This window comes from Engraulis encrasicolus, chromosome 21 (assembly GCF_034702125.1).
Source record: "Engraulis encrasicolus isolate BLACKSEA-1 chromosome 21, IST_EnEncr_1.0, whole genome shotgun sequence".
Taxonomy (NCBI): Eukaryota; Metazoa; Chordata; class Actinopteri; order Clupeiformes; family Engraulidae; genus Engraulis; species Engraulis encrasicolus.
Window position 1 is genome coordinate 7,846,033 of NC_085877.1, and position 22,843 is coordinate 7,868,875.

Sequence of the window (22,843 nt, forward strand, 5' to 3'; positions counted from 1 at the left end):
TTAGCAAAACCACTTTATATGATCATACGCGAGAATAAATAATGTTAAATAATGTGGACAGTAAGCATCCCAAACTTAAGAAAGCAGGATGTTTAAGTTTATTCTGATTTCTTAAGACTTACATTTTCCACAAATGTCTCAGTGCAAAATAATGTTCCTGGCTTAGGCTTTTTTCCCCCACTACCATTGTATAATAAACTACATGTCTGGGTTGAGTTGTTCTGTGAAACTGCTTTCTTTTTTGAGGTCCTGTATAGAACAATGTCCACTTTACCCAAAACCCTCTACTCAGGCCCTATGCACAATCAGCTCCAATGCCCCCCATATATTTTCATAAATCAGACACTGTGTGGGGCCCCTTTATACACATGGGGCCCTGGTAACTTAAGTCACACTTTACCCCCCCGTGCGGCAACATGTGGCAACATGAATACACTAAGTTTTGCCCCAATCCCCCAAATCATGCTTGAAGCCTGTACTATCCTTTTATGCAAGTGTTGATCACTCTTTCTCAACTGTATGAACTGAACTGTCCATGGTATGTAAAGTGTATCAAGGTTATGGTCAGGTTAGGTACAGTGGAAAGTACGGTGTGGAATTTTAACTTTCTGGCCCCTCTGCTACATTTTGATATTGGTCACACAAGTTGTATGGGGTAACCAACCAATTTGATGAAGTGTGATATTCACTCTAGACAAGATTTTATTTAAAATGGCAACAGTTTATTAAAAGCAATACATTTTGAAAAAAGAAAGTTATAACTAAAAGGCAAAAGTGATGTCTGTTACCCATAGCACAACATGCACCCCCTTTTCGCAACAGTATACAACTAACCATCAAACATTTCAGTACATCTCAGCATGGATTCATCATTTTCATTTACAAGTACATTAAAATATGGCTTATTTACAAATACATAATAGCTTGGTGTAGCAGAACCATACAGTCCAAATGTAGTTTGATTTAGTTTACATACTGTTCATAGACTGAGGCAGAATTTTGGTCCAATATTGTCTATATTCATCCAATGTGGGTTTTTGTTTTTGGGAAGAACACATCATTATAACCTGAACTGCTAAAAACGGGATTAAAAATCTATGTTCAATATTTTCATGTGCATATTACAGCAGATTCCTTGGAAACATTGCAGGGATGTTTTGGAAACATTGCAGAGATATTTCGTACACCAGCTACCCCATCCCACCTCCAAACTTCCCAAGCCCCTTCTGGCAAAGGCTCCGCGACATACTGTCTTCATTAGGCAAGCAGGGTTGATTTGGAAAACACGGGCCCACGGCCATCTCTTAAACCACATTCTTCAGATTCGCTGTAAACAAGGACAGAGGGGAAGCTCAGTCGAAATTGGGAAAGCACAAAGACACGCAGTAAATCAAATATGAACACATGCACCCCGCGTTGTTGATGAGGGTTGTTGCAGTTATTTTGTTTGTGCTTAGGTTTGCGTATACATTATGTCATGCACATGTTGAGCTAAGGAGGGAGGGGGTTGTCAGGGAGATAGTGATAGAGTTGCTAAATTTACTTCAAGTTTACATTTGGTGTGCTATGGCCAAATGAGCTTTGAAGGATAAGTAACCAGTAATGGTCAAAGTGAAAGTCCGGTCTCTCTGCCAATTCCACCACCTTCTCCACCAAACATCACCCCAAGTTTAGGGGCGCCACAACATTTCATCACCAAAACCAGGGGGGTATTCCAAGAACATGGCTAAGTGATTAACCTGACCAAGTTAACCTACAAGTAGAGATGCACCGATACACATTTTTTCACTTCCGATCCGATCCCGAAATCTAAATTTGGATATCTGCCGATACCGATACTACTCCGATCCTATGCCAAAACCACATATATGCATGAGTTTCAACTTGAGGTATGCCCAAGTAGACTATTTGGTCAGAGAAGGAAGTTAGAAGAACAGGACACCAATTAATAAGTAAAAAGTAACAGGTAAAAAAGTAACAATCCCATACTGAAAACGAATATGAAAGTGTTATGATTTCAAATTAACATTTGAAATGGCTCGATGTCAGTATCAGGAAATTTCCGATACTTTGGGAAAATTCCGATCCGATCCGATCTCTGAATTATGCTGATATCTGAACCCGATACCGATACACCGATACCGATATCCCATCCCTACCTACAAGATGTGGTAAATGGATAGCCTGCAGTAAGCTAAGAAAATGTGGACTCCAGGCTCTTCTATTGAGTGATTTACTACAACGTCAAGGCTAATTTACCCTGGATTACTACTGAACCTACTTCTGAAACAACTACATGCTCCCCTGCTCATGTGGTAGTGATAAATACTGAGGAAGAACACGGAGGAAGGCACACGCCAAAACTAGTCTGTGCACAAAAATAAAGAAAACGGTTTGATGCAAGGTGCGCCCCCTTCTCTTTGATTCTAAGTATTTTATTTGGGCCAGCACCCTCAAAAAACCTGAGTGAAGCCTGCTACCTGCCATACTTGATGTAGTTATAAATACAAAATGAATGATTAAATGAGGTGATAAGGAAACGATTGTTGTAATGGTAGTCACCTCTGACAGTGCTGATGACTTTGTCTACGTGCTGGGCCTCGTTCCGGTCGGGTCTGCAGCTTGGGCTGATCTCCAGTGAATAGTCCGGTCCATACTCTGTAAAGAACTACACACACCCACACACACACACAGAGACACACATACATCATTAAAAAACCACACATTCAAAGAAGGTCCATGTTCCATGATAACATAATAAAATGTGTTATTACATGTAAAAACAGAGAGACCAGAAACCAATGTGCAAAGCTTTACTACCGTACTGTAATAATACTACTACCAGTCCAGTACTATGCATGAACTAGAATAATATCACTTCATTTTCAGTACTGAGAAAGCCACAAGGTGTTTTTTTGTGAATCTGCACCTATGAACGAACCAACCCAATGTGTGGTGCCGGGTTTTTTGCAGCTACCTCTGATCTGAAGAGCTTCTGTGGAAATAGTGCCGGGCAAAACTGTGTGTGGGTGGTTGACGTTTAAGGGCATAACGCAAAAAAAAAAAAAAGTTGTTCAAATTCCTAAAAAAAATGATGGATAAAAATTGGAAAAAACTAGAAAAAAATAAAGCACTTAGTGGTCTGTGGAATTTCACCTTATTTTTTGCCATTTTTTGGGAAAATGTGTCCTGCATCAACACATTGCATAGGCATGTCACACTGCAGGAAAATGGAGTCACACCACAGGGAATTCACTGCATTATGGCCATTTTAATCCTTTTGTATACATAGCTGACATCTGAGCTCATGTTAACTTGATAATGATATTGTGTTTAATCTTAATATGTGTTTTAATTTATAAAAAAAACTTGTTTTCCTTCTATAAGAGCAGTCACACCACAGGACACCATAAAATCAACCTAAGCATTGTGTGACAGAAACATTGCAATATGAAGACATATTAAGAGGTTAAGAGTCACCTTAAACTTCCACAGCAGTCTCCAATAACTGAGGTACAGACTGGTTAGGAGCCAGTCTTTAAGACCCTTGTAGTTGGCCTTGCAGCTGCCCATTCACAAACATTGACATACATGTCACCCCACAGGATGCAATTTGTGTTACGAAATTGAACTTGTAGTTAATATTACTGTCTTGAGTTTTTTTTCACATTCACATATCTTAATATAAAGTTAATATTTATGCAATCATGCCAAATGCTTCATACATTATTCAAAATGTTGTTGGTTAATTTATATATATATATATTATATTCCAGGTTTCATTAATGTTACAGTCACACCGCAGGATATTTGACATATAAACCTGTACATAAATCTTAACAAAAATGTTTCTTCTCATCTTAGACTAATATGAAACAAGTTCCACATGCGCTTCACCTGCAGGAACTTCACCACCAATTGGCAAAGGCTAGAGGTGGGGATTGTGACCGGCTGCACGATATCAGTGGTCCTGTTTTCTGCAGCAATGAATCTACTTGTGAAGTCAGCTGAGAAACTACGCAGGGGCGCGATACTGTCAAGTGGCGTCCAGCAGGTACCCATAAGGGCATTTATGGATGACCTGACTATTACAGCCAAGTCAGTACCAGAGGGGAGGTGGATTTTGGAAGATCTGGTGGAACTCATGGATTGGGCAAGAATGGAGTTTAAGCCAGAAAAATCCAGGAGCCTAGTGCTGAGGAAGGGACGAGTCCAGGACAGTATGCGCTTTAACATCAAGGATGTCACAATTCCAACAGTTCGAGAGAAGCCTGTGAAGAGTTTAGGCAAGTGGTTCAGGGCAGACCTCAATGACAGGGAAAGCATCAAAGAGACACTCATTCAAGTGGATAAGTGGATGACGGCGCTGGACAAGAGCGGATTACCTGGGAAATACAAGGCCTGGGGGTACCAGCACGGGGTCCTCCCGAGAGCGCTCTGGCCACTACTCGTGTACGAGGTACCTGTGTCCACGGTGGAAAGGCTAGAGAGGAAGATCAGCTCCTACCTGAGGAGATGGCTTGGTGTACCAAGAAGTTTTCTGCTCAATTGGACTCTACAGCACAGGGAGCAAGTTGCAGATGCCAGTGACTTCGTGGTGGAGGAGTTCAAGGTATCGAAAAGCACGCCTGGCAATGATGTTGAGGGACAGCAAGGACAAGAAAGTTTGGCAAGCAGGAACTGAAGTAAAAACTGGCCGTAAATGGTCCGCTAATAAGGCATTGAGAGAGGCAGAAGACCGCCTGCACCAAGCCGACATCGTTGGCACAGTGGCCCAAGGCAGGCTGGGACTGGGATGCATTACAAGGGCAAGCTGGGCAAAAGCGACCCCCAAAGAACGCCGGGGGATGGTGCAGAAGGAAGTCCGCAGGGGAGAAGAAGAAACCAGGCAGGCCAAGGCAGTGACGATGGGCCAAGCAGGCAGCTGGACAAGGTGGGAGGGGGTGCAGGAAAGGACATTAACATGGCAGGACATATGGAACATGGAGGGGTACAGAGTCAAGTTCCTACTGTCCTCTGTGTACGATGTCCTGCCAACACCATCAAATCTGCACATATGGGGGTTAGCAGAAAGTCCTGGCTGCACACTCTGTGGAAAACCAGCTAACCTGGAACATGTCCTCTCCTCATGCCGTTCAAACCTGGCAGATGGGAAATTCCGCTGGAGACATGACCAGGTCTTGACCAAGCTGGCGGAAGGTCTGGAACAAGCCAGGAGGAAGCAGAGAAAGCTGTTTAAAGGACCACAGTACATCAAGTTTCACAGGGCAGGAGAGACCAGTGTGCCACAGACAACAGCGAAAAGGTATCTTGACTACAGCAGATGACTGGGAAATTGCGTGCAGATCTACAAAGGCAGCTGAAGTTTCCCAGAAGAGATAGCGACCACAACTTGTAGGCCAGACGTCGTTCTCTGGTCCAAAGCCACCAAGCAGGTCGCACTGGTGGAATTAACCGTGCCATGGGAAGAGAGGATGGAGGAGGCGCATGAGTTCAAGCGAAGGAAATATCAGGCCCTCATCCTTGATTGCCAGCAGAATGGTTGGAAAGCCTGGAACCTGCCGGTGGAAGTGGGTTGTCGCGGCTTCGCAGGGAGAGCACTCTGGCGGACGCTAGGACAACTCGGCATCGAGGGACTGGCAAGAAAACAGCTCATAAGCAGCATGACAAAACAGGCAGAGGTGGCATCCCGGTGGATCTGGCTGAACCGTGATAAGCGATGGGAGAAAGGAACATCAAGGTCTCAGAGCAGGGTGTCAGGAGGTATAGAGTAGAGTAGGGTAGACTATAGGTCATTGAGGGACTCCTGAGCTGAGTGGTGGAGGTGGGGGTAGTTCCAGGACGCTGGTTCTGCCGCCGAGCCCCCAAAATTGTCGTGGGACTAAATCGGCGAAACACGCTATTGAAAGGGGGTGCCCACCTGACGACTCACTGAAGCCTCTCAGTTCAGGACCTGGTGCCTCTGGAGTTTGGGGGGGGGGCTACGATGACCAAGCCACTGGCTCAAAGGTGGGACAGGAGGAGAAGCCTGTAAAGTTGAGCCAGGTGCGATGAACAATCGTATTCTGCATATTCCTTCCTGGTAGACCCAGTGACAACTAGGAAAGACTAGTTGGCGACCGAGGAAGAACGGTGACAGCTAGGAAAGACTGCTGACGTTGGGAAAGACCAAACCTGGGGTGTGGAGGCCTGGCAAGCTGAAGCACTTCCTTCGTAAGGAGGAAACCCACCACTACACGCTATGGAAAGATTTATTGTGAGATACCCCCAGGGCCGAGCGAGAGCGGGGGAGGATGATCGACCCATCGGACAGACCATTGATACGACACCTGGCAACGACCAATCAACAACGGCTCAGATTGACCCATCCCGAGTCTGCCGATGCGGGAGGATATGCAAAAACCAAAGGGGAGTAAAGATACATCAGGCAAAGATGAAGTGCCAGCAGCTCACAAGTCATGCGCAACGCTCAGGGCAACCTGGTGAGACGGAGGAGAGGCTGAGGCAGGAGCCAAACCACAGTCCGCAGAATCTCCAAGCACAGGACGACGAGAGTGGCAGGGCAGTCATCGCTGATGTAGAGGAGGTGGGGAGGCACCAGGAAGAGGCTGAGACCAATCAAGCCACAAGACCTATCCAGAACAACAGCACCAGTGAGGCCAGGAAAGAACAGGTGAAGTGGCCAACTTCAAGGGAACGGAAGGAATGGGCAACCTTTGACGAGGATGTCGACAAAATATTGGAAGCATCAAGCACAGGGAATGTGGATAGAAAGTTGAGGGCTATGTCTGCAATCATTTGGAGCATGGGGATCGAGCGGTTTGGGAAAGCGGAGGTGAGAACAGGATCTAGCTCCCAGCAAAAGGACAACCGAAGATTGAAGGAAATATCTACCTTAAGAGGCGACTTGAGGAGATTAAAGAAAGCATTCCGCGAAGCTAAGGAGGAAGAAAAAGCAGGGCTCGCAGAGATCCGATCGCATCTAAGGGAGCGTATAAAGACACTGAGAAAAGCAGAGTACCATCGCAGAGACAGGAGACGTCGGATGCAGGAAAGTGCGAACTTCACCAAAAACCCTTTTAAGTACCTATCCAAGCTCTTAGGGGACAAGAGATCAGGCCAGATGCAGGAAACTAAGGAGGAGGTAGAGCACTACCTTCATAAAGTGCATAGCGACCCTAAGAGAGAGGAAAACTTGAGAGAGATGGAGAAGATCATCACACCACCTGAACCTACTACCCCCTTCAAGGTAGATGAGCCAAGCTGGAAAGAAGTGAATGATTTCATCAGGAAAGCCAGGGGAAAATCAGCCCCTGGGCCTAATGGTATTCCATATAAGGTGTACAAAAACTGTGAGAGGCTCAGGAGACGCCTCTGGAAGTTGCTAAAGACAGCATGGAGAAAGAACTTTCTGGCAGAAGAATGGGTGAGAGCAGATGGGTGTTTCATCCCAAAAGGAGAAAACTCTTCAAACATCAAGGAATTCCGTACCATCTCGCTCCTCAATGTGGAAGGGAAAATCTTCTTCGGGGATCCTGGCAAAGAGACTGACAACCTTTATGCTGGAAAATGGATACATGGACACATCATCAGTGCAAAAAGGAGGTGTCCCAGGGGTGTCTGGGTGCCTGGAGCACACCAGTGTAGTCACCAAAATCATAGAGGACGCTAAAAGGAACCGGGGTGATCTGGCAGTACTGTGGCTTGACCTAGCTAATGCCTACGGTACAATCACCCACAAGTTAGTGGAAACAACCCTAAGGACTTACCATGTTCCACAACGATTCCAGAGTCTCTTGCAGGAATATTTCAACAAGTTCCACATGCGCTTCACCTGCAGGAACTTCACCACCAATTGGCAAAGGCTAGAGGTGGGGATTGTGACCGGCTGCACGATATCAGTGGTCCTGTTTTCTGCAGCAATGAATCTACTTGTGAAGTCAGCTGAGAAACTACGCAGGGGCGCGATACTGTCAAGTGGCGTCCAGCAGGTACCCATAAGGGCATTTATGGATGACCTGACTATTACAGCCAAGTCAGTACCAGAGGGGAGGTGGATTTTGGAAGATCTGGTGGAACTCATGGATTGGGCAAGAATGGAGTTTAAGCCAGAAAAATCCAGGAGCCTAGTGCTGAGGAAGGGACGAGTCCAGGACAGTATGCGCTTTAACATCAAGGATGTCACAATTCCAACAGTTCGAGAGAAGCCTGTGAAGAGTTTAGGCAAGTGGTTCAGGGCAGACCTCAATGACAGGGAAAGCATCAAAGAGACACTCATTCAAGTGGATAAGTGGATGACGGCGCTGGACAAGAGCGGATTACCTGGGAAATACAAGGCCTGGGGGTACCAGCACGGGGTCCTCCCGAGAGCGCTCTGGCCACTACTCGTGTACGAGGTACCTGTGTCCACGGTGGAAAGGCTAGAGAGGAAGATCAGCTCCTACCTGAGGAGATGGCTTGGTGTACCAAGAAGTTTCTGCTCAATTGGACTCTACAGCACAGGGAGCAAGTTGCAGATGCCAGTGACTTCGGTGGTGGAGGAGTTCAAGGTATCGAAAACACGCCTGGCAATGATGTTGAGGGACAGCAAGGACAAGAAAGTTTGGCAAGCAGGAACTGAAGTAAAAACTGGCCGTAAATGGTCCGCTAATAAGGCATTGAGAGAGGCAGAAGACCGCCTGCACCAAGCCGACATCGTTGGCACAGTGGCCCAAGGCAGGCTGGGACTGGGATGCATTACAAGGGCAAGCTGGGCAAAAGCGACCCCCAAAGAACGCCGGGGGATGGTGCAGAAGGAAGTCCGCAGGGGAGAAGAAGAAACCAGGCAGGCCAAGGCAGTGACGATGGGCAAGCAGGGCAGCTGGACAAGGTGGGAGGGGGTGCAGGAAAGGACATTAACATGGCAGGACATATGGAACATGGAGGGGTACAGAGTCAAGTTCCTACTGTCCTCTGTGTACGATGTCCTGCCAACACCATAAAATCTGCACATATGGGGGTTAGCAGAAAGTCCTGGCTGCACACTCTGTGGAAAACCAGCTAACCTGGAACATGTCCTCTCCTCATGCCGTTCAAACCTGGCAGATGGGAAATTCCGCTGGAGACATGACCAGGTCTTGACCAAGCTGGCGGAAGGTCTGGAACAAGCCAGGAGGAAGCAGAGAAAGCTGTTTAAAGGACCACAGTACATCAAGTTTCTCAGGGCAGGAGAGACCAGTGTGCCACAGACAACAGCGAAAGGTATCTTGTCTACAGCAGATGACTGGGAAATGCGTGCAGATCTACAAAGGCAGCTGAAGTTCCCAGAAGAGATAGCGACCACAACTTGTAGGCCAGACGTCGTTCTCTGGTCCAAAGCCACCAAGCAGGTCGCACTGGTGGAATTAACCGTGCCATGGGAAGAGAGGATGGAGGAGGCGCATGAGTTCAAGCGAAGGAAATATCAGGCCCTCATCCTTGATTGCCAGCAGAATGGTTGGAAAGCCTGGAACCTGCCGGTGGAAGTGGGTTGTCGCGGCTTCGCAGGGAGAGCACTCTGGCGGACGCTAGGACAACTAGGCATCGAGGGACTGGCAAGAAAACAGCTCATAAGCAGCATGACAAAACAGGCGGAGGTGGCATCCCGGTGGATCTGGCTGAACCGTGATAAGCGATGGGAGAAAGGAACATCAAGGACTCAGAGCAGGGTGTCAGGAGGTATAGAGTAGAGTAGGGTAGACTATAGGTCATTGAGGGACTCCTGAGCTGAGTGGTGGAGGTGGGGGTAGTTCCAGGACGCTGGTTCTGCCGCCGAGCCCCCAAAATTGTCGTGGGACTAAATCGGCGAAACACGCTATTGAAAGGGGGTGCCCACCTGACGACTCACTGAAGCCTCTCAGTTCAGGACCTGGTGCCTCTGGAGTTTGGGGGGGGGGGCTACGATGACCAAGCCACTGGCTCAAAGGTGGGACAGGAGGAGAAGCCTGTAAAGTTGAGCCAGGTGCGATGAACAATCGTATTCTGCATATTCCTTCCTGGTAGACCCAGTGACAACTAGGAAAGACTAGTTGGCGACCGAGGAAGAACGGTGACAGCTAGGAAAGACTGCTGACGTTGGGAAAGACCAAACCTGGGGTGTGGAGGCCTGGCAAGCTGAAGCACTTCCTTCGTAAGGAGGAAACCCACCACTACACGCTATGGAAAGATTTATTGTGAGATACCCCCAGGGCCGAGCGAGAGCGGGGGAGGATGATCGACCCATCGGACAGACCATTGATACGACACCTGGCAACGACCAATCAACAACGGCTCAGATTGACCCATCCCGAGTCTGCCGATGCGGGAGGATATGCAAAAACCAAAGGGGAGTAAAGATACATCAGGCAAAGATGAAGTGCCAGCAGCTCACAAGTCATGCGCAACGCTCAGGGCAACCTGGTGAGACGGAGGAGAGGCTGAGGCAGGAGCCAAACCACAGTCCGCAGAATCTCCAAGCACAGGACGACGAGAGTGGCAGGGCAGTCATCGCTGATGTAGAGGAGGTGGGGAGGCACCAGGAAGAGGCTGAGACCAATCAAGCCACAAGACCTATCCAGAACAACAGCACCAGTGAGGCCAGGAAAGAACAGGTGAAGTGGCCAACTTCAAGGGAACGGAAGGAATGGGCAACCTTTGACGAGGATGTCGACAAAATATTGGAAGCATCAAGCACAGGGAATGTGGATAGAAAGTTGAGGGCTATGTCTGCAATCATTTGGAGCATGGGGATCGAGCGGTTTGGGAAAGCGGAGGTGAGAACAGGATCTAGCTCCAGCAAAAGGACAAAACCGAAGATTGAAGGAAATATCTACCTTAAGAGGCGACTTGAGGAGATTAAAGAAAGCATTCCGCGAAGCTAAGGAGGAAGAAAAAGCAGGGCTCGCAGAGATCCGATCGCATCTAAGGGAGCGTATAAAGACACTGAGAAAAGCAGAGTACCATCGCAGAGACAGGAGACGTCGGATGCAGGAAAGTGCGAACTTCACCAAAAACCCTTTTAAGTACCTATCCAAGCTCTTAGGGGACAAGAGATCAGGCCAGATGCAGGAAACTAAGGAGGAGGTAGAGCACTACCTTCATAAAGTGCATAGCGACCCTAAGAGAGAGGAAAACTTGAGAGAGATGGAGAAGATCATCACACCACCTGAACCTACTACCCCCTTCAAGGTAGATGAGCCAAGCTGGAAAGAAGTGAATGATTTCATCAGGAAAGCCAGGGGAAAATCAGCCCCTGGGCCTAATGGTATTCCATATAAGGTGTACAAAAACTGTGAGAGGCTCAGGAGACGCCTCTGGAAGTTGCTAAAGACAGCATGGAGAAAGAACTTTCTGGCAGAAAGAATGGGTGTGAGAGCAGATGGGTGTTTCATCCCAAAAGGAGAAAACTCTTCAAACATCAAGGAATTCCGTACCATCTCGCTCCTCAATGTGGAAGGGAAAATCTTCTTCGGGATCCTGGCAAAGAGACTGACAACCTTTATGCTGGAAAATGGATACATGGACACATCAGTGCAAAAAGGAGGTGTCCCAGGGGTGTCTGGGTGCCTGGAGCACACCAGTGTAGTCACCAAAATCATAGAGGACGCTAAAAGGAACCGGGGTGATCTGGCAGTACTGTGGCTTGACCTAGCTAATGCCTACGGTACAATCACCCACAAGTTAGTGGAAACAACCCTAAGGACTTACCATGTTCCACAACGAATTCCAGAGTCTCTTGCAGGAATATTTCAACAAGTTCCACATGCGCTTCACCTGCAGGAACTTCACCACCAATTGGCAAAGGCTAGAGGTGGGGATTGTGACCGGCTGCACGATATCAGTGGTCCTGTTTTCTGCAGCAATGAATCTACTTGTGAAGTCAGCTGAGAAACTACGCAGGGGCGCGATACTGTCAAGTGGCGTCCAGCAGGTACCCATAAGGGCATTTATGGATGACCTGACTATTACAGCCAAGTCAGTACCAGAGGGGTGGTGGATTTTGGAAGATCTGGTGGAACTCATGGATTGGGCAAGAATGGAGTTTAAGCCAGAAAAATCCAGGAGCCTAGTGCTGAGGAAGGGACGAGTCCAGGACAGTATGCGCTTTAACATCAAGGATGTCACAATTCCAACAGTTCGAGAGAAGCCTGTGAAGAGTTTAGGCAAGTGGTTCAGGGCAGACCTCAATGACAGGGAAAGCATCAAAGAGACACTCATTCAAGTGGATAAGTGGATGACGGCGCTGGACAAGAGCGGATTACCTGGGAAATACAAGGCCTGGGGGTACCAGCACGGGGTCCTCCCGAGAGCGCTCTGGCCACTACTTGTGTATGAGGTACCTGTGTCCCACGGTGGACAAGGCTAGAGAGGAAGATCAGCTCCTACCTGAGGAGATGGCTTGGTGTACCAAGAAGTTTCTGCTCAATTGGACTCTACAGCACAGGGAGCAAGTTGCAGATGCCAGTGACTTCGGTGGTGGAGGAGTTCAAGGTATCGAAAACACGCCTGGCAATGATGTTGAGGGACAGCAAGGACAAGAAAGTTTGGCAAGCAGGAACTGAAGTAAAAACTGGCCGTAAATGGTCCGCTAATAAGGCATTGAGAGAGGCAGAAGACCGCCTGCACCAAGCCGACATCGTTGGCACAGTGGCCCAAGGCAGGCTGGGACTGGGATGCATTACAAGGGCAAGCTGGGCAAAAGCGACCCCCAAAGAACGCCGGGGGATGGTGCAGAAGGAAGTCCGCAGGGGAGAAGAAGAAACCAGGCAGGCCAAGGCAGTGACGATGGGCAAGCAGGGCAGCTGGACAAGGTGGGAGGGGGTGCAGGAAAGGACATTAACATGGCAGGACATATGGAACATGGAGGGGTACAGAGTCAAGTTCCTACTGTCCTCTGTGTACGATGTCCTGCCAACACCATCAAATCTGCACATATGGGGGTTAGCAGAAAGTCCTGGCTGCACACTCTGTGGAAAACCAGCTAACCTGGAACATGTCCTCTCCTCATGCCGTTCAAACCTGGCAGATGGGAAATTCCGCTGGAGACATGACCAGGTCTTGACCAAGCTGGCGGAAGGTCTGGAACAAGCCAGGAGGAAGCAGAGAAAGCTGTTTAAAGGACCACAGTACATCAAGTTTCTCAGGGCAGGAGAGACCAGTGTGCCACAGACAACAGCGAAAGGTATCTTGACTACAGCAGATGACTGGGAAATGCGTGCAGATCTACAAAGGCAGCTGAAGTTCCCAGAAGAGATAGCGACCACAACTTGTAGGCCAGACGTCGTTCTCTGGTCCAAAGCCACCAAGCAGGTCGCACTGGTGGAATTAACCGTGCCATGGGAAGAGAGGATGGAGGAGGCGCATGAGTTCAAGCGAAGGAAATATCAGGCCCTCATCCTTGATTGCCAGCAGAATGGTTGGAAAGCCTGGAACCTGCCGGTGGAAGTGGGTTGTCGCGGCTTCGCAGGGAGAGCACTCTGGCGGACGCTAGGACAACTCGGCATCGAGGGACTGGCAAGAAAACAGCTCATAAGCAGCATGACAAAACAGGCAGAGGTGGCATCCCGGTGGATCTGGCTGAACCGTGATAAGCGATGGGAGAAAGGAACATCAAGGTCTCAGAGCAGGGTGTCAGGAGGTATAGAGTAGAGTAGGGTAGACTATAGGTCATTGAGGGACTCCTGAGCTGAGTGGTGGAGGTGGGGGTAGTTCCAGGACGCTGGTTCTGCCGCCGAGCCCCCAAAATTGTCGTGGGACTAAATCGGCGAAACACGCTATTGAAAGGGGGTGCCCACCTGACGACTCACTGAAGCCTCTCAGTTCAGGACCTGGTGCCTCTGGAGTTTGGGGGGTGGGGGGGGGCTACGATGACCAAGCCACTGGCTCAAAGGTGGGACAGGAGGAGAAGCCTGTAAAGTTGAGCCAGGTGCGATGAACAATCGTATTCTGCATAAACATAATGTACCACATCTTCTTTCATTGACATGTGTTTTTTAAAGGAAAAATAGCAGTTTTGTCGGTTTTTAACCAATGTTACGAAAAAACAAGGCGTCATGTCTCCCACCCGTGTATGCTTTAACCTGTAAACCCCAACCAATATCATTATCAGCAATATTAAAAGGTCCACTGTGTATATTTTTAGTAATTCATGCTGCTCTTTCACAAATGTTACCTTTTTCACAAATACTTACCACCACAATCAAATTCATTTAAAGTATTCATTATGATAGGAAAATTGCGCTTTTCATACATGAAAAGGTGGATCTTCTCTTTGTCTGCCATTTTGAATTTCAAGAAAGACATTTTTAAGCTGCAAAATGTACTGTACTTTGGTCATACAAGTAAATATTAGTTTATTACCTTGCAAATATTTATGAAAAGATCAAATTTGACAATAGGCAGCACAGTTTCAATGAGCAGCATATTGGTTGCAGTACCTACTCTGCCCACCCCCCTACACAGTTGCACCTTTAGGATTGCTTAAAAACTCCTTGCTTAACACAGATGGAGAATGACTGTACTGGAGTGCAGGAGACCTGGACCTATGAATGAACCAGTTGTGTGATGCCTGCATTAGAGTAAAAGAGGCCTGGCTTTCTGACCACTACACCTGAGACACAAAGAGGAGGGGAGAGAGAGAAAGAGAGAGAGAGAGAGAGAGAGAGAGAGAAACCGCGTGTACAAAGTCTCTTTTGTTTCACATCTCTTTCCTTGTTTTTTATTCTTCATCCCACTTCTGTTCCAAATTCCTCTCTACTCTTATAGCTATTCGTTCCCCTAGAAGAGTTATCAGTGGATTCCACTGACCACAACACGGTCTCTCTACACTTTGCATACTCTGACTGTCTCCTCCACATACCAAAATCAGACTCTACACAGTCACCACCACCTCCACAGGCAAATGGGCTGAATACGGCTGCTGTTGCACATTTATGGAATACCATGCCGGACACCATGATCCACAAGGGGTTAAAAATGCAACTGATTTTGAAGAAAACATCTACACTTTTTCTTCCTCCTCTTATTTTGAAGTTCTTTTGCTCCATTTTATATACATTTCCCCCAGCATAATGATATATACAGCTGCGGAAAAAAACGAGACCACCTCGAAATTAGCATTGGCCAAATGATTGTCAATGTTCTAATTGCATAGAATACACTGCATAGTTTTCAACAATGGCTTTCATGTGTAAAGCTGGGGATAATACTACCACTGACAATCCTTCTGAATCTGCATCTCTTTCTGTCCTCGCTTCTGCTCTGTGTCATAGGAGTCTGCAGACAGTGGCAGACAGAGGGTGTCTGTGTTTCAGTGGCACCCCCTAATGAGGTTACCATAGGTCACACACATGCTAGAAGGTCAGGCTCACAGACAAGAGCAGCTTTCATTTAGTTGACCATGAAAAATCTCCAACGCCACCACAGACAGGGACTCTTTGTCAGTCACCAGTAAAGGCAATGGAGGACAGAACGATATCTCTGCCTTAATGAAGAAGTAAATAAATAAAAGTCCTCCATCCTGTCTCCTCTCTTTTACTAACTCAAGTCATTATGTTATAATCGAGAAGTTACAATGTCCCTTTGAAAAAAGCCACTTCATTTCAGAGTGAAGTGTTTCTGTGCATGGGTCGCAGAGAACACAAAACACTATTGTTGACGAAGTAGTCCCTCCTTCATTCTCTCTCTCGCTCTCCCTGAAAACAGAGGCATTTATTCTGAGCAAGCAGACGCTCTTTGATTAGACGGGGGCGGATGACTCAGCAAAGGTGAACAAATAGGAGACTCCATAGAAGAAAGGAAAAGGAGCCAGTCACGGTGAAATAAAAACAAAACTGAAGCAAGGCTAGAGACGAGTCTTACCTCGTGGTCTGGTATCTCCGAGGCCAAGTCTTGGCCGAGCACTGTCCCTGTGAGGTACACCCAGCAGCGCGCAGTATTGGCCAGATGGTAACCTCCTGATTGAAGGAACAGTACGTCATATCACATGAAACATCTGAAATAACTTGCGGCAGACTTAAAACAACAACAGCCACATTCGTATCAGTGTTAATTTCGTCAACCATGACTAAGACTAAAATATTTCGTCAAAGCCCTTTTTTGATTTTCGTCATTTAGACTAAGACTAAGACTAAATTGGGAAGGCAATGACTAAAATATGACTAAAACTAAAATTGATTTTCGTCATTGTGACTAAGACTAAGACTAAATTGAAAAAAACTGACTAAATTAACACTGGTGTTAAATACAATAGAGAAAAAGCGAAGCAGTGTTTCATTCTGCACAGTGTGATACATGCTAAAAAGAGAAGCAGTGCGCGGAGAAGGTTTATTATGTCCAGTCAATGATATATGTTAAAAAGAGAAGCAGTGTGTGGAGAAGTTCTATTATGTACAGTGTTGACTAAAATGACTAAAATGACTAAAAATTGAATAAGACTAAAATTGATTTTCGTCATTTAGACAAAGACTAAGACTAAATTGGGAAGGCAATGACTAAAATATGACTAAGACTAAAATTGATTTTCGTCATTGTGACTAAGACTACGACTAAATCAAAAAAAGCTGACAAAATTAACACTGATTCGTATAGCGCATTATCATACAAAATTGTTATTCAATGTGCTTGAGAAACAGAAGGAAGAAATGAGGAAAAATATTACAGATAATACTATCTAAAGACACGGTAGAGAAATAACCATAATCAAAGGCATGTGGATATATATTGTTTTTCAATTTCTTTTTAAAATATACCACTGTTGGAGCTGTTCTAATTTCAACAGGAAGCTGGTAGCAGCATTAGGCAGCATAACGGCTAAATGCCAATTCACCCTGCCTGGATGCGTCACCACCATGCACAAAACAAAAAAACAGACCCACCGCCACCGAGTAAGAGTGTGGGCAGCTCCCAGCCCAAGATGTACTGCAGGCACCTGCCCACTCCCACGGGGGTCATGTTGAAGGAGCACATGGGGTCCCCGGCGATGGTGTCGGCCCCCAGCTGCATGACCACCGCCTCGGGATTGAACAGCGTCTGCACCTGCTGCATCACACTAAGACAACGGAAAATACACACTTTGTTTTACTGGTCCACAAAGTTGGAAGCTTTGTGTGCTAAAATGGGCCTTAACTCTGTCCCATGGCTAAACTTGACTAGAGGCAAATGTCCTGGTATTCAGCCACGTTGACAACTGTGTGTGTATGTGACGTGGACATGGGCATAAACCGGTAAATTTGGAAGTAGCTGGCAGATTTCACCAGTTATGTGTCTGTTGCTGATGGCACTTCATAATAACCAGCCATTTGCCTCCAGTCCATGGGGCACAGTAAAGGACAATTTAGGCACACAAGGCTTCCAACTTAGTGTCAAAATAACTTACCAAGCAAACAATCAAAAGAATTATGTAGTGCTACATTTGTTGACAACACATTATTTTACAGTGTTTTTTTAGTGCCACTTCATGCATCAACATCTAATGTACAGGTCCTTCTCAAATAATTAGCATATTGTGTTAAAGTTCATTTTTTCCCCATAATGTAATGATAAAAAAATAAACTTTCATATGTTTTACATTCATTGCACACCAACTGAAATATTTCAGGTCTCGTTTTGTTTTAATATTGATGATTTTGGCATACAACTCATGAAAACCCAAAATTCCCATCTCAATAAATTAGCATATCATGAAAAGGTTGTCTAAACAAACCATTAACCTAATCATCTGAATTAACCAATTAACTCTAAACACTGGTAAAAGCTTCCTGAGGCTTTAAAAAGTCTCAGCCTTGTTCATTACTCAAATCGCAGTCATGGGTTAGACTGCTGACCTGACTGTGTTTAACATTGAAGTCAATGGCAGTGGCATTGCATGAGGGTTATGAAAGCCCAGATATCACTGATGCTTAGCTGTCAGCTGTTTTTTGTTCTTTGATCTGGTGACCCACACTTCCCTCTTCATTATACTCCATAGATTTCCATACCAAGTTTGTCTATTTTTAAGAAAAATCAATTCTAATTTGCCAGACATGAAACCCCATTGAAAGTCAATGGAATGTTCTGTCTGGCAAGTTAGAATTGATTTAATTGGTTAATTCAGATGATTAGGTTAATGGCTTGTTTAGACAACCTTTTCATAATATGCTAATTTATTGAGATGGGAATTTTGGGTTTTCATGAGTTGTATGCCAAAATCATCAATATTAAAACAAAACAAGACCTGAAATATTTCAGTTGATGTGCAATGAATGTAAAACATATGAAAGTTTATTTTTTTATCATTACATTATGGGGAAAAAAATGAACTTTAACACAATATGCTAATTATTTGAGAAGGACCTGTATGTACTTACTGTACACAGAACATACCAAACGTAAACCCTAAGGTCCAGTGCAAGTACACAATCTTACATGTTATGTTTGTGGTAAAATAACTTAAATGGACCACAGCTCTTACATCAATGAATAGGTCTAATTTCAAAATACATGGGTAACGTACTTGGTAAACACATTATAGTATCGGTCGTCTCCTATGCCATCCTCCAGTGGGACATTGACCGTATACCAGCGTCCTTTCCCCAGGCCTGTGTCCGTCACATCACCCGTCCCTACAGTAGAGAATGCTTATGAGAGGCAACCTCAACCTCTGATAGTATCATAGGTATACAATACATACAGTATAATGTATTGTCTCCAATTCATCATCATCAGGGATGATATTATAACCTATACCTTCAGTATTTGTCAATGTTCTAGGTTCTAGATTACACCACAGTCCCGAGGGGTTAAAGTAAAAGTAAAGGCAAAGAAAGACTGCTTATAAATACTTACCAGGGAAAAAGCCAGGCGAGAATTTATGGAATGACACAGTCATGACTTTGGATGTGAATGTAAAAGCATCCTCCACTCCTGTGGAGAGACATTTATTATCAACTGGACAAACTGTTGACAGGCAAGGCCCTAGCTCAAGTCATCTAACATTGCTGTGAGTGAACTACTGAATCCACCATTATATGTTTTTCCCTAAAATATTTCTTCTTGTTATCGGGCTTAAAAGTAATGGGCCAATGTGTCCCCCAATAGATGTACGTATGTTTTATGATTAATGTAACCTCTCGTAGTCAAGATGCGTAAAAGTAATTTGTGAGTTCCTTCCTTCACCAGACTGAACTTTCAACTTTGATGTGTCATGCACACAAAAAGGGTTAGCATCTCATGGCAACAGTCATGGGGTGTTTGCTGGGGTTTTTCAGTTGTGCAATAACAGTGGTCTTGTTCATGTGGTCACAATAACTGGTAAATACATCGGAAATTAACTGGCAAATTAACACAGGGGAGTCAAACTCAAGTTCACAGGGGGGCGAAATCTAAATCTAAGACAAAGTATTGGGCCAGACTGAATTTCTTTAAAATAAATACATTTCACAAACATTCATACTGTATATGGTAGCTCACATGCACCTGCACATAACCTGTTGGAAATGATTGGGATATGTTACACTGGCCTGGAACCCATTCACATTCCTGTGACATACCAAAATTGATGAAGTCATGTTACTATATACTATGGTGTAACAGTTATAAACATTTTAAATCTCACGGACCAAATAAAAGAACTAACTTGGACCCCTGGGTACTGAGTTTGACATCCCTGAGTTAGCGTACTGGTACCGTAATGGAAAAAGTGGCGTGGCCGCTTTTACCATCTCCATGATGGAGGTCCACATCTATGTAAAGGACTCTGTCGTACTTCTCCCTCAGCTTCAGGATGCCAAGGACCGCATCGTTCACATAACAGAATCCAGATGCCTCATCCCTGGCAGATACAGAACAGGACTTAGCATGCTATGCAAGTTAGTGTGTAGAAAATAGTCAACTGTGCCCCTTCTTCACAGAGAGTGAAGAAAACATGTATGCCAGTTTTTGCAGTCATCCACTGAAATGTACCAAATTTGTCCAACTGACTTCGGAGGCTTCATTTGTCCAATTGAATTCGGAGGTGAATTCATCACCACTTGTCGTGATAGCATCCAGCTTACTTCAACAATAGGGCTGGTATTCCTAGCCGGGCTGTGCCCTCCTAGTGACGCAACACTTTCAGCGTTGCAACTAGTCAGGTCAAGAGCAATGCAAGTACTTTCTGAGTTACCGCAAATACGGGAACTCCTTCCACTTTGTCGATAAGCAAACAACCATAAGCAAACTAAGGGAGGCAGGTCAACCATGCCGTTTGGGAAACGTTAATTGTTATGCTCTTGGTCAGACCAAGTCTCGAAGAGATTTGAACGTCGATGATAATCAGGCTAGGTAGTCCAGTTGTGTGTCCCCTTACTTCTTGGCATGATGCCAGCCCCCGGCCCAGTTGATGGCGACGTCACATTTGCCATCCACCAGCGACTGAGCAGCCGTGAGAGAGGCACCACCAACAGCTGCAGCGTAGTCGAAGATGCCCTCCACCACTGGACAATCGTAACCTAAGGGGCGAGCAGGTTAGGTTAGGTTAGGTTTAGTTAGGTTTCTTTATTACGAAAGGTGATGATTGATGTTTGAATGATGTTTTGATCCAACATAGACCCATCTGAAGCAACTATCAGAATGGGATTACAATTAACATACTTGTATCCTCCTCGATCAACTTGGACTTTGTTTTGTATATGCGTTCACTTCAAGTTTTCACAAATCTTTCATGTTAATAATGGCAGGTCTAGCATTGAGCAACATACAGGCCCTGTTGACCTCTTCATGAAGAGGAAATGAGATGTAAACAAATGTATACAAAATCATGAGCAGCATTGCAACAGAGCCCATGCAAGTGCATCAATCGGATTTCAGTCTGTGGTGTCATACCTAACCCAAAATCTGAAGACTGAGGATCATCATTGTCTCCATCCTGACTGATTTTGTGCAGGTGCTCCAGGTAAGAGCCTGTATGAAATGCCGCCATCTGCTCCATTGAGGCAAGCTGTGGTTTTATTATCCTGCAAACAAGCGCAAACTTTGATCAAGTCACGAGTCTATGTATCTATGGTAGCTCCTAAATCAAATCTGATATTTTATTTAAAAAATAATAATTGAGCACACGCGACCCCATTAACACCACTGTCATCATCAGCATAACTAATGCTGCACACAATGCACTTGAGTGTACTGTGCAGAACATCTTACTTCATGTGTTTCGTTAGCCCATATGCCTCTATCAGGGAGTGTACCATTGATGCCTGTGAGGGAGACAGTTGTTTTCTTATTATCGACTGCGGAGTATGCAACGTGCAGTTTAAAAACAATCAACAACAGTTTGGCTCACTGAAGAAACAACTTTGCTTAGCATTAGTCAATAGGTTAGCATGGACTGTGATCATCAATGCTGGTCTCACCCGGTTTTGAACCTTTGAGAGAGAATCGCACATCTCAATGTATTCGGGGCTATATATGTAGTGGACATTTCTTCTGACATCGCGGAGGTTAAGATCGTCACTCATTTAGGATAAATAAAAATGAATAGTGGAAATGCTGTTGCCTTGGGTGCGCGTGCACTCAGTTACAATGCCGGATATATTGACTTACGTAGCTTGTGGTTTCAAAATAAAGCTACGCTAATTTATATTTTATTGTGTGCGACAACATTTTCCTCCACTATGTTCGATAAAAAAGTGAGCTATCCAACATGGGTCACCGAAACGAGAGGAGAATATCTGTTGGCTCGAGCACAAACTTGTCTGGCATAAATCATAACAAACTTTATTATGAAGCTTTCCAGATGTAGTGGATTACTTGCGCTGATTTCCGAGGACTTACCTTTAAGACACGTGTTATAGCGCCTCCTGGTGTATTGGGGCGTCTCTTGCGCTCCACCATGACAAGATTGTTCAGCAGCATTTTAGTTAAGTGCATTTATGACTTATAGTCGAGTACATCTATGGCCATAATACACTAAACCCTCAAAAAAATTGATACAAAAGGTTTTTCAACTGATTTCAATACATCCAGGTGTCCTTACGAACATACTAAAAATCTAGGAAAATCTAACTTCAGGAAAGGTGTCATTTTCAAGATCAAAGTTTTTTTTTTTTAAATAAAGGTTATTACATGATAATTACATTATTAGCTAACTTCAAAAGACCTATTTATTTTATATTGGAAACCCAGAAATGTTGTGTATGTTAATACGTTTTTGTCAGCAATACATATTTGTCAAAATTGCCAGATACTAACTTCCTTATATTGTTCAACTTCTCTATGGTGGATAAAGACACTACTGCTATGGTAAGATTCATGTGCTGTTTGTCAGGGCACATCATCAGTGATGAATCATGGTGTCACTGGGTGTTTTGGGTCTTTCAGCAGCTGAACTGAACAGACAGGAGCAGCCACTTGTGTAAGTAGAGGGCAAGGTGAAAATGGTTGGTAGCCTGAAGACAATGTCCTGGAAGAAACATGGGGCTTTAGCATAGCTTTCAGATACGCCAAAGTAGGGCCTGTTGTAGCTTTGTCGGCAAGGGTCAGGGCCTTGTATTCAATTTGGCATGAAAAAGAGGAGTGACGTGCAGTAACATTTGCAAAGGTATTATTGCACAAGCTGGAAGACCAGTCAGGAGGGAGTTGCAGTAGTTGAGGTCAGATGGACAGTAGGCCTACCAGAAGTTGAGTCATTTAGGTCAGGCACAGTCTGATTGTATGTATATTGAAGTTACTGAGAAGCGACATGACTGGGAAACTGAGGCTATGTGGTCAGAGGATGGTAGATGGTCATCAATAATGACACCTAGGTTTCTTGTGGCCTTATTTGGGGCAACAGCAGAGTCCATATTGAGTTTGATATCGTGGCAGCCTGATTCTTTGCCTGGGATCACCAGCA

The 22,843-nt window shown here is 45.3% G+C and overlaps 1 protein-coding gene across 1 annotated transcript; it reads right to left on the minus strand.

Moving 5' to 3' along the window:
* Positions 1 to 700: 700 nt before the first annotated feature.
* On the minus strand, positions 701 to 21,544 carry hdac8 (histone deacetylase 8). The gene is made up of 11 exons (XM_063186993.1): positions 21,363 to 21,544; positions 21,154 to 21,206; positions 20,836 to 20,966; positions 20,321 to 20,462; positions 19,692 to 19,804; positions 18,820 to 18,897; positions 18,488 to 18,596; positions 16,872 to 17,044; positions 15,856 to 15,950; positions 2,563 to 2,668; positions 701 to 1,327 (listed from the first exon to the last, which is right to left on the minus strand). The coding sequence occupies exons 1-11, from the start codon at positions 21,465 to 21,467 to the stop codon at positions 1,305 to 1,307; spliced, it is 1,128 nt and encodes a 375-aa protein (XP_063043063.1). The 5' UTR covers positions 21,468 to 21,544; the 3' UTR covers positions 701 to 1,304.
* Positions 21,545 to 22,843: the final 1,299 nt, after the last annotated feature.

Bases quoted from the DNA above. Each gene is read 5' to 3' on its own strand.
- hdac8 (XM_063186993.1), bottom strand. From the start codon at position 21,467: ATGAGTGACGATCTTAACCTCCGCGATGTCAGAAGAAATGTCCACTAC. The intron at 19,805-20,320 runs GTAAGGGGACAC...TGTATCTGCCAG, and splicing joins GGCTGGCATCATGCCAAGAA to GGATGAGGCATCTGGATTCT. The intron at 15,951-16,871 runs GTGGGTCTGTTT...TCCTTCAATCAG, and splicing joins CACACTCTTACTCGGTGGCG to GAGGTTACCATCTGGCCAAT.